The sequence below is a fragment of the Lynx canadensis genome, chromosome D4, assembly GCF_007474595.2.
Source record: "Lynx canadensis isolate LIC74 chromosome D4, mLynCan4.pri.v2, whole genome shotgun sequence".
Lineage (NCBI taxonomy): Eukaryota > Metazoa > Chordata > Mammalia > Carnivora > Felidae > Lynx > Lynx canadensis.
In genome coordinates, this window is record NC_044315.2 from 86,143,102 (window position 1) to 86,155,229 (window position 12,128).

Sequence of the window (12,128 nt, forward strand, 5' to 3'; positions counted from 1 at the left end):
GTGGCATGTGATGAGGATCCCAGGGCACCCCGTCATGAGCTGGAGTGGGAGTTAAGGTATTGCTAAATAACACTCTAGATTCTAATCTAGAGCAACCATCCTCCCAGCCACACTCAGAGCTGGGCAGACCCAAGTTTTGCAGGTAGAACCTTGAGGCTTCGACAGTATGGGGGGCTCCCTTTAAAAAATAAAACATTTGGGGTGCCTGGGTGGCTCAGTAGGTTGAGTGGCCAACTTCGGCTCAGGTTATGATCTCACGGTTCATGGGTTCGAGCCCCACGTCGGGCTTTGTGCTGACAGCACGGAGCCTGCTCTGGGTTGTCTGACTCCCTCTCTCTCTCTCTCTCTGCTCCTCCGCTGCTCACATTCTCTCTCTCTCAAAAATAAATGAACATTAAAAAAAAGAAGAAAGGGGGAGACCGGAGATCTTGCAACTGGGGCAGCATGGCCAAACCTTGTGGGGTGCGCCTGAGCGGGGAAGCCCGCAAACAGGTGGATATTTTCAGGCAAAATCTTTTTCAGGAGGCAGAGGAATTCCTCTACAGATTCTTGCCACAGAAAAATCATATACCTGAATCAACTCTTGCAAGAGGACTCCCTCAATGTGGCTGACCCAGCCTCTCTCCGGGCCCCACCAGACATCCCCATCCCAGACGCCCCACCCAAGGATGATGAGATGGAAACAGATAAGCAGGAGAAGAAAGAAGTCCCTAAGTGTGGCTTTCTCCCTGGAAATGAGAAGGTTCTCGCCCTACTTGCCCTGGTTAAGCCAGAAGTGTGGACTCTCAAAGAAAAACGCATTCTGGTGATCACATGGATCCAGCACCTGACCCCCAAGATTGAGAGGATGGAAATGACTTTGGGGTGGCAATCCAGGAGAAGGTGCTGGAGAGGGTGAATGCAGTCAAGACTAAAGTGGAAGCCTTCCAAGCAACCATTTCCAAGTACTTCTCAGAACGTGGGGATGCTGTGGCCAAGGCCTCTGAGGAGACTCATGTCATGGATTACCGGGCCCTGGTACGTGAGCGAGATGAGGCAGCCTATGGGGAGCTCAGGGCCATGGTGCTGGACCTGAGGGCCTTCTACGCTGAGCTTTATCATATCATCTGCAGCAACCTAGAGAAAATTATCAACCCAAAGGGTGAAGAGAAGCCATCTGTGTACTGAGCCCAGGGCCAGAAGGGAAATAAATGATCTATGCTTTGTGTGGGGGAAAAAAAAAAAATAAAGGAAGAAAGGAAGAAAGAGAAAACATTGGGGCACCTGGATGGCTCAGGTTATGATCTCAAGATTTGTGGGTTCGAGCCCCATGTCAGGCTCCACACTAACAGTGCAGAGCCTGCTTGGGACTCTCTGTGTCCCTCTCTCTCTGTCCCTCCCCTGCTCGCTGTCCTCTCTGTCTCTCTCTCTCTCTCTCTCAAAATAAATAAATGGGGCGCCTGGGTGGCGCAGTCGGTTAAGCGTCCGACTTCAGCCAGGTCACGATCTCGCGGTCCGGGAGTTCGAGCCCCGCGTCGGGCTCTGGGCTGATGGCTCAGAGCCTGGAGCCTGTTTCCGATTCTGTGTCTCCCTCTCTCTCTGCCCCTCCCCCGTTCATGCTCTGTCTCTCTCTGTCCCAAAAATAAATAAACATTGAAAAAAAAAAATAAAATAAATAAATAAATAAACTAGAGATAAAAAAGGTAGAGAAAACACAATTACAAAAAACAAAATTAGGCATGGGGCTTTGGAAGGGGCCTCTACCTCTGCTCAGCGCCTTCTCTGGTTTCTTCTCTCTCATCCTTTGTAAACCAAGGCCCACCACTCCCAGAGGGGGAGGTGGGAGCAGGTGATGTCAAGAGCATGGACTTGGAGGTCAGACAAACCTGGGCTGGAATTCTGGCTAAGCCACTTCCTGCGTGAGCCAGGCAAGTCACTTCAGTCTTGAGACCTCAGTTTTCTCATCTGTATAATGGGCAGGATAATATTTGCCTCCTCAGAACCACTGTCAAAATAAAATAAAAGAGTAACACGTAGAGCACTTGGCACAGTGCCTACCATGTCACAAGCACTTAATAAATGGCATGCCTGATATGGTGTAAGCATTTGGTTTATGATTATAATAATCACCCAAAATGATTCAGTTTCACTTCAACTGGCACTTCTTCTAGGAAGTCCTTTGTCAAAAATTGAAGAATAGCATACATCCAGCAAGTACATGATTCAGTGTACAGCCTGGTGAACTTTTCCATAAAAATGCACCCAAGTTATCACCACCCAGATCAAGACACAGAGCATTAGGGCACCTGGCTGGCTCAGTCAGGGGAACGTGTGACTCTTGATCTTGGGGTTGTGAGTTCAAGCCGCACATATGGAACGGAGTTGACTAAAAATTAAAAATTAAATAAAGGGGCGCCTGGGTGGTTCAGTTGGTTGGGCATCCGACTTCAGCTCAGGTCATGATCTCATAGTCCGTGAGTTCGAGCCCCGCATCGGGCTCTGCGTGACAGCTCAGAGCCTGATGCCTGCTTCGGATTCTGTGTCTCCCTCTCTCTCTGCCCCTCCCCTGCTCATGCTCTGTCCCTCTCTGTCTGAAAAATAAGTAAAAACATTAAAAAATTTTTTTAAAAAAGACAGAGCCTCAGGAGTCCCCTCATCTCTCTTCCCAGGGAGTATCCTTGCCTTCCATCCCCATGAGAAAGTCATTAACCTGAGCTCTACCATCATAGATTAGACTGTTCTTGAAGCTTTATATGCATGGACTCATAGTGTATCCTTCTGTGTCTGGCTCAAAGAAGTTCTGAACTATGTGGTTAAGAGTTCAGGCTTCAGGCTCAGTCACGCCTGGTTCAAATCCTGGTTCAGCCAAGCCTTTGCTATGTGCCTCAGGCTGTGCTATGTCTCAGTGTCTGCATCCGTGAAATGCACGTAAATCATCATACCTACCTGATAGAATTTTGAGGGAGATTAAATGAGATATTGTGCTTGAAGCATTTGGCAGCCAAGGGTGCCCGAGAAGTGGCAGGGGCTGTTTTTATTCATCTCGGTTATGCTCAGCCCCTCCCGTGTCCGTCCCCAGGAGAGTCCCAGAGACTCCATGGCTCTGACCTGAACTATTGCCCTAGTCTCCCTTGGTGCCTTCAACTCCGACCCAGCCTGCTCTTAGCTCTTAAGTGGGCCGGGCCAACACGGCCACAGGTGGGTCACTGGGCGCCCCCACTTTCCCACGTGAACTCCAGCTCAGCCTTGAAGTCTCAACTTTGCCTTTCCCAGGAGTCCTTTCCAAATCCCCGGCTGGACTGGGTGCCCCTCTGCAGGCCTCCCTGGCTCCCCGTTCCTGCCCTGGCAGAGTACTCGGCCCTGCATTTTGTCACCACGGAGTGCTCAGTGCCTGGCAGAGTGCCCAGCACACCACAGGTACCTGATGCATATTTCTTAAATGTTAAATGGATAAATAAATAAATAAATGTCTCTCCCATATTTGAAAACCTTCCATGGGTCTCATAGAGAGAGAAATGAAGTCCAAACCACAGAGTACTGTATTCTGTGCTGCTCACCACATGGCATGGTTTGGATCCTTTCTCTTGTTGGCTGTGAGAGCTCGGACGAACGGCTTGGCTTCCTCATCTGTAAAATGGGGATAATAATAGTAAATAACTCACAGGTGACCATTAGGGTTCAATGAATTGATAAATGTGAAGAGCTTGGAATAGTGATTGACCTATAGTATGTCCCACGTATGCTAGTTGTTGTCCTCATCCTCTTATTCCCCCTCCTGTTCCCCCTCCTCCCCCTCCTCCCTCCCCCCCCCCCCCCCCAACACTATTCTGCTGGGGGAGGGGTAGCCACCTGGCTACGCAGGGTGAGGGAGGGGACCTGGTGGCAGGACTGCTCCTTTTCTTTACCAGTCCTCATTTTCAGCCCCGTCCCTCACTCCTACCTTTGGAAGGACGTGGTACTAATGAATCCTGAGCCGTTCCAAGGTCCTGTGGTTGAGTCCGCTGGTCTCTTTTTGAAGATTCATGTTTCCACTTCCTCTTTTCTCCGCAGTCATGAATTACGTGCTGTTCATCTTCCAGACTTTTGTCGCTCATCTCCCATTCCCTCCTTTTTCCGTTCTTTGTGTCCTTGTGGATTTTAACTTCTTATAATTCCCCTGCTATTTCTTTAGCGGGGTTTCAGGAGGAAAAGGATTCCACATTATATAACCGGATCTATTTTTCTATAAACAAACAAAATTCTGAAACAAAACATTAAATGTTTATTCTTGGGGAAGGGGCACATGGGAATTTGCTTTATTAGTTTTCTGTGTTTTTAAAATGTTTTGTTTAAAAAAAGAGAGGTTCTGGGCGCCTGGATGGCTTAGTCGGTTAAGCATCCGACGCGATTTCGGCTCAGGTCATGATCTCATGGTTTGTGAGTGTGAGCCCCGAGTCAGGCTGAAGTCTGCTTGGCATTGTCTCTCTCCCCTCTCTCTGTCTCTACCCTGCAAGCTCTCTCTATCTCTCAAAATAAATAAATAAACTTAAAAAAAATTTTTTTAAGAGAGGCTCTCCTCTATTCAAAAAAGTGACTTTGATCCTGATCTGTGGTTCTAGCTGTTCTTTTTTTTTCTTTTTTCATCTTTCTTCCAGAAGAATAAGTCCATACCTTTTTGCAGGCTTGGAATTAGTCCTCACCTTTCTGCACAGTGACAAACATCCCAGGTCACCAGTGACTTTTCAACTGCCACAACCACTACAGTTTTCCTTTTTTTAATATTATTATTATTTTTTTTATTTTTGAGAGAGAGACAGACAGACAGACAGCACAAGCAGGGGAGAGGCAGAGAGAGGGAGACACAGAATTGGAAGCAGACTCCAGTCTCTGAGCTGTCAGCGCAGAGCCCAATGCGTGGCTTGAACCCAGGAACTGTGAGATCATGACCTGAGCCCAAGTCGGATACTTAACAGAATGAGCCACCCAGGCACGCCTCCTTTTTTTTTTTTTAAGTTTATTTATTTTGAGAGGGTGAGAGACAGAGAGTGAGCTCTTGAGTGTATGTGCGCATGTGACTGTTCATGAGCAGGAGAGAGGCAGAGAGAAAGGGAGAGAGAGAATCTCAAGCAGGCTCTGTGCTGTCATCTCAGAGCCTGACACGGGGCTTGATTCCACGAACCGTGAGATCATAACCTGAACCCAAACCAAGAGTTGTATATTTAACCAATTGAGCCACCCAGGTGCCCTGGAAGTTTTTCATTTTTACTGGAGCTTTGCAGCATGATGTGGTGTTGGTCTCCTGGCTTTGTGCACTCCTGGCTCACCCATACTTCTCTGGCCTTTTCCCTTCTGCCTCCTTCGGTGTCTGCTCCTTTTGCTCAGTCCCTACCCCCTTTTTTTAGAGGCAGGGGAGGTGCAGAAGAGAGGGAGAGAAAGAAAAGATAATCCTTATTTTTTATTATTTTTTAATGTTTATTTATTTTTGAGAGACAGAGCATGAGTGGGGGAGGGCAGAGAGATCGGGAAACAGAATCCGAAACGGGCTCCAGACTCTGAGCTGTCAGCACAGAGCTGGACGCGGGGCTTGAACTCACAGACGCTGAGATCATGACCTCAGCTGAAGTCGGACGCTTAACCGACTGAGCCACCCAGGCGCCCCTATTTTAAAATAATTCTTAGGGGGCGCCTGGGTAGCTCAGATGGTTAAGTGTCTGATTCCTGATTTCCACTCAGGTTATGATCACACAATTCGTGAGCCCCGTGTGTGGCTCTGCCCCTGCCTGGGATTCTCTCTCTCAAAATAAACAAACATAAAAAAGTAATAAAAATAAATAATTCTTAAGTAACCACCATTACTCACTAATGGTATCTGTGCATCTTCTCAGACCTTGCAATCACATGGGACATCGGACTTCAACTCTCATTTCCTGTTCCACCTTGATTTACAGGAGTTATTTGCTTCTTGTCGCATCAATTGATGAAAACCCACATTTACAAAGATACAATGTCATAGAAAAGAATGTAGTAAAGTTTAATGCTGAAATTGTTAACTATTTCCAGCTACTAGTTTTCACAGTGTCCAACAGATGACATTGTTTCTCTCCAGAATTTAAGATATTTTACTGGGGCGCCTGGGTGGCACAGTCGGTTAAGCGTCCGACTTCAGCCAGGTCACGATCTCGCGGTCCGTGAGTTCGAGCCCCGCGTCGGGCTCTGAGCCTGGAGCCTGTTTCCGATTCTGTGTCTCCCTCTCTCTCTGCCCTCCCCCGTTCATGCTCTGTCTCTCTCTGTCCCAAAAATAAATAAACGTTGAAAAAAAAATTAAAAAAAAAATAAATAAAATAAAATATTTTACTATGCTCCTGTTAATTTGCTGTGGCACCCCAGGGTGCCTGAGCACACAGTTTGGGAACCATGGGTCTATGCTCTTTTCTTTGATTGGATTCGATCTTTCTCTCCTCAGCTTCTGGACTCAGCTCAAATGCTGCTTCTTCCACGAATCTTTCTGGCCAAACTGGCCAGAAGCAAAACACACCTAAACAAAACTATTTCCCCAGTTGGAATGAAAATTCCTTCCTCTGGGATCTTACGACAATTTAACGTAAAGCGTAAAGTGTAAAAGATACAAATTGTTCTCTGATATCCACAATGTAAAAAATGCCACATTTCTTTATTTTTCTAAATCAGAATAAAACCAGCTTTAAGCCCCCACTGGCTGAGGTCACTGGGACTTCTCGTATCTGGCATTTGGGAGTAGCTCTTTCCTTGTTCCTACGGTTTTCACAGTCCAGGCAAGTCTGAACTGCCCCTATCAGCTGTCCATGGAGGCTTCCTCTGAAGGGTTCCCCAGTTCATTCAAAAGTGGCTGGCCCTAATCTCTGCCGCAGAGCCAGGCTGAGCAGAGGGACTCTTTCTTGACCGTCAAGACTGTGTGGGAAGCATTCACACCACCGCTGCCCCTGTCCAGAGCCTTGCCCCCAATGGGACTCTATGTGAGCCGGGTAAAATCCAGTGCCTCTCTGGGAACCTGTTGCATGGCAGAATCCAACCTTTCCCCTTTGGGAAGAGGTATTAGTCCCTCAGAGTTTGGATGCAGGTGGCTTGGGGGCCGGATGTGTCCCTCTGATGTTTGGCCAATGTGGTGTTATTAAAAAAATAATCTTTCTTTCTTATTTATTTATTAAAAAATTTTTAATGTTTATTATTTTTGAAAAAGGGCGAGACAGAGGGCAAGCAGGGGAAGAGGGGCAGAGAGAGACGGAGACACAGAATCGGAAGCAAGGCTCCAGGCTCTGAGCTGTCAGCACAGAGCCCAACGCAGGGCTGGAACTCACAGACCATGAGATCATGACCTGAGCTGAAGTCAGCTGCTTAACCAACTGAGCCACCCAGGTGCCCCTAATCTTTTTTTTTTTAATTTATTTTTATTCTGAGAGAGAGAGAGAGAGAGAGAGAGAGAGAGAGAGAGAGAGAGAAAACATGAGCGGGGGGCGGGGAGCAAACAGAGAAAATCCCAAGCAGGCTCCATGCTATCAGCACAGAGCCTGATGTAGGGCTTGAACTCACCAACCATGAGATCGTGACCTGATCCGAAATCAAGAGTTGCATGACCAAACCAATGCGCCACGTAGGCACCCCTAAAGATTATTTTTTAGTCCACTGTGATACTTAACCATTGGGAGATGTCACAATTCCTACAGTCAAGATTCTAGGTCGCCGCGTGGGAACTATTGATTGGAGCTGAGTAAGGACTCCCCTCTGGGCAAGGTATATGGTCTGCAGTTGTCTTATATGTGGTGTCCTCACCTCTGCATGGCCTCTACAGTCCTTTGAATTTGAGACCCTGGCCTAGACTTTGAAAACAAAGCCCTTTTGATATTATTTTCTGACCTCAAATACAAAAATCTGTTAACTCACTCTTGGGGGGCAAGGATCTACCAAACTCAAGAACTCCAAGCCCAGCGGCTCTTTGTAGGTGCTGGGACGGTGGGTGGCTGCAATGGAGACAATTACTTTTTCATTCTCTGCCAATGAATCCACAGCAGCAAAAGAGGCAAGACACAGCCTCATGTTATGTCACTTTTAAGGATATTAATAGCTAACATGCACTGGGTCCTGACTAGGTTCCCAGTCCTAGGTAAAAAATCTTGTAAATATTATTTTGTTTAATTCTTTAGAAACTGCTTTTTTTTTACATTTTTAAAAATGTTTTTATTTATTTTTGAGACAGAGAGAGACAGAGCATGAGCAGGGGAGGGGCAGAGAGAGAGGGAGACACAGAATCTGAGACAGGCTCCAGGCTCCGAGCTGTCTGCACAGAGCCCCACGACGGGCTCGACCCAGAGTGTGAGATCATGACCTGAGCTGAAGTCGGATGCTTAACCGACTGAGCCACCCAGGTGCCCCTAGAAACTGCTTCTAAAAGAATGTAGCAGAAACCACAGGGTGCCTGGGTGGCTCAATGGGTTAAGCATGGGACTTCAGCTCAGGTCATGATCTCAGAATCCTTGAGTTCGAGCCCCTTGTCAGGCTCTGTGTCGACAGCTCAGAACCTGGAGTCTGCTTCAGATTCTGTGGTCTCCCCCTTTCTCTGCCCCTCCCCTGCTCACACCCTTGTCTCTCTCAGAAACAAAATAAAAACATTAAGAAAAAAAAATTTTTAATAAATAAAATAATGTAGGGGAATCTAAATGCCCAGTGTTCATGAGAACGGGTGGGGGTTAACATGGAAAAATGCAGCTGATGATGCAGCTTAAAAGAAGGGAGGTAGGTGCAAGCTCGGAGACCGTCGGAGAAGAGGCCTGGACTCTGGACCCAGGGCTCTCCAACAGGCCCTGGGTATGCGGGGGACCCAAGCCACTGGATCCACAGTATAACCAGGTTTCGTGGCAGCAACTGTACCCCATTTCTTCCGTCTCAACTTGGTCTGCCCCATTGCCTATTCTGGCTCGTCGGTCCCTCTCTCCCCTCCTTTGGTCACTCCACGCTGTTCCCCGTCCTTATCCCAAACCTCCAGCGCTCCACTCTGCATCCATCCCCCCACCTGCTTATCTCCTGTTGGTGCAGTGGCCAAGCCACAAACAGGCTCTCTGCCGTCACATGACCCGTGCGTAAATCACAGGACTCTGCCTACCCCCAGCGGCTGGTCCGCACCAGGGCTCTGCAGAGCCTGCAGGCCGCGCATGCGCAGCTGCAAGCGCACCTGCCGGGCAGCGGACCATCCCAGCGCTTCCTGCGGCCGCAGCCCCGCCCCGCGCTCAGGCTGGGCTGGCTGCTTACGTATTCCCTAGAGATCCAAGTTCCGTTTGTTGCTACTCTTCCAGCAAACAGTCTACACAGTCAACCCTTCTCCTTAGGTCATGACACTGGGACCGCGACTGGGTGTTGGACGTTCTTCCCTGGGCATCAGGAAGTCAGAGCACGAGTCCCGGGTCTGCGCTTAGAGCCACGTGACCTTGGGCAAGTGACTTGACCTCCCTATGCACGAGGAAAATTAAATAATGAGAGCACTGACCTCATGGGGCTATAGTGAAAATTCATGAGAGCCCTTTGCGTGGTGCCTGGGATGTATCAAATGTATATGCAAATAAGGTATACAGAGCAAAGGGGGATTTTACCTTAGCGTGTAGGTCATCTTGCTGGCCTCTCTGAGGCCAAGAAGTTTTCCTGTCTTTGTTTCACAGACTTGGAAAGCAAGGCTCAGAGATGTCAAAGAGTTCTCATGCCAGGTCTTGGATTCCACATCCAGGAAGATTCCAATCTACCACTCCGGGGTTGGGTTCCTGAGTGAGTTCACAGACTGTCACCCCACCTGCTTTTTCAACCATCCTATTTAGAATAACATCCGTTCTGATTTTTGCCATCCCTAGTGAACATCTCAGGTACACATCTACAGGAAAAGATTTCTTTTTTTGTCCTTCCTTCTGCAGAAAATAACAAGCTGCTATATATATATTTTTTGCCTGTGACCTCTGAGGAAGTCCCCACACAGATTCCAGGCTACCAAAATGTCCTGGAGCCCTGCAGTGAGGCCTACTCCTGGGGGTTTTCCTCTCTATCCTGCCCGTCAGACTCTCCTCCAGTCACACAAGTCCCCTCTCCGATCCTGGAAAAGCCACACTCTTTTCTGGCACTTGGTTTTTGCATTTTCTGGGACACTTTCCCAGCACTCTCTTGCTCCTTGTTACTCATGTAAGGAGGCCTGCCCTGACTGTACCACACCAGGTCCACTGAGTCAGGTGCTCTGTCACTCATTCTCACAGCCCCTGTCCTGCTTCAGCACTTATTAGGACAGTGACTCAATGCTGTGTCTGACTTCTTGATTCCTGTCTTGTTTCCTCAGCTAGAATACTGGCTCCTTGAGGACAGTCTCTGCTGGCTAAGGGGTAGGGGTGGGGGTGGGGGCGCATGCAGCATTAAAGTGCATCCTCGGCTCCCTCACAGTTACAAATTATCTCCTCCTCTGAATGCACCCTGAGACTATTAATACCTTGGGTAAAAGGCAGAGCCTAGACTGTAAAATGATAGGCGTGTGAAAGTTCTGTTGGGGTAGATTGGGGTGGGAATGAGAAGGTGGTCACATCTTCCTGCCCTGGGGCTGATAGCAGAACTCGAAGTGTGGCCTGTTGTCCTGGCTCTGCCATTGTTCATTGTGAGGGACCTCTGCAAAGTCCTCCTTTGGCCTCAGCTTCTTTAGCTGTTGCTCAGTATAAAATAATGATTCAGAATTGAGATTCTGGAATTGGGTCTTTGTCACTTACTAGCAAAGCACTTATCTGAATCTCAATATCTTCATCTGTAAATATTATTACCTTTTTTTTTTAAGTTTATTTATTTTTTGGGGGGGCAGGGGGAGAGAGACAATCTTGAGCAGGCTCCACACTGGCAGCGAGGAGCCGGATGCCGGGCTTGAACTCAACAACTGTGAGATCATGACCTGAGCTGAAATCAAGAGTCAGTCACTTAACCAACTGAGCCACCCGGGCCCCCTATTTTTAATAATATTAAGAGGACTTAGCTCACAGAGTTGTTCCAAAATTTTAATGAGTATTCACTGATTTTATGAACATTAGCTCTTCTGTCCTTTTTGGTTTTTAATTGGCTCAACTCATTCGCTTTTCTTTGAGGTCAGAGGTGAGTCCTGTGCCACATTTGAAAAGTAACCTCCCTCATCAACAAAGAAAGTCCACCCAAAACTGACCTGGGATCACTTTGGTAACATGGACTCCTGTAAGGAGATGCTGAGACCTGAAACGTCCTGCAGCATGTTCCTATCAGATTTGGCACTTAGAAATTTCTAGTCTTTGCAGGGTGCCTGGCTGGCTTAGTCCATAGAGCATGCGACTCTTGATCTCAGGGTTGTGAGTTGGAGCCCCACATTGGATGTGGACATTATTTAAAAATGAAGTCTTGGGGCGCCTGAGTGGCGCAGTCGGTTAAGCGTCTGACTTCAGCCAGGTCACGATCTCACGGTCCGTGAGTTCGAGCCCCACGTCAGGCTCTGGGCTGATGGCTCGGAGCCTGGAGCCTGTTTCCGATTCTGTGTCTCCCTCTCTCTCTGCCCTTCCCCCGTTCATGCTCTGTCTCTCTCTGTCCCAAAAATAAATAAACGTTGAAAAAAATAAAATAAAATAAATGAAGTCTTATGGGGCGCCTGGGTGGCTCAGTTGGTTAAGCATCGACTTCCGCTCAGGTCATGATCTCAGGGTCTGTGCCGACAGCTCAGAGCCTGGAGCCTGCTTGGGATTCTGTGTCTCCCTCTCTCTCTGCCCCTCACCCACTCGCTGTCTCTCTCTCTCTCTCACTCTCTCACAAAATAAATAAACATTAAAAAGTGAAGTCTTATTAAAAAAAAAAAAAAGAATTTTCTAGCCTTTGAGTGCCCAGAGACTTGGATAGGTGTCTGTATTGTACATGGCTGCAGCTCCAATGCCCAGAATAGTAGCTTGTATGTAGTAGTGGTGGGAGACCAGTAAATATTTGTCAGTGACTATTACACAGCCTGAGAGCAACTCTAGTGCTCAATTCTCGTAGCCTCAGGTTTTGTTTTTTTTTCCATCTGAGAACGGAGATTAAAAACAATGCTTAATTACTGGGGATTTGATGAGGTGATGCAGTCAGACGCTCAGCATGGAGCCTGACACACAAGAGCTCAGTGAATGGTGGCTATG

The 12,128-nt window shown here is 47.8% G+C and overlaps 1 protein-coding gene across 1 annotated transcript; it reads left to right on the top strand.

Annotated features, from left to right (window-relative positions):
* The first annotated feature begins 434 nt into the window (after positions 1-434).
* On the top strand, positions 435-1,210 carry LOC115499396 (proteasome activator complex subunit 2-like). Its single transcript, XM_032595553.1, is given in 3 exon segments — positions 435-558; positions 560-841; positions 844-1,210. Coding segments are annotated over 3 exon segments (720 nt in total). The 5' UTR covers positions 435-444; the 3' UTR covers positions 1,168-1,210.
* The last annotated feature ends 10,918 nt before the right edge of the window (positions 1,211-12,128 follow it).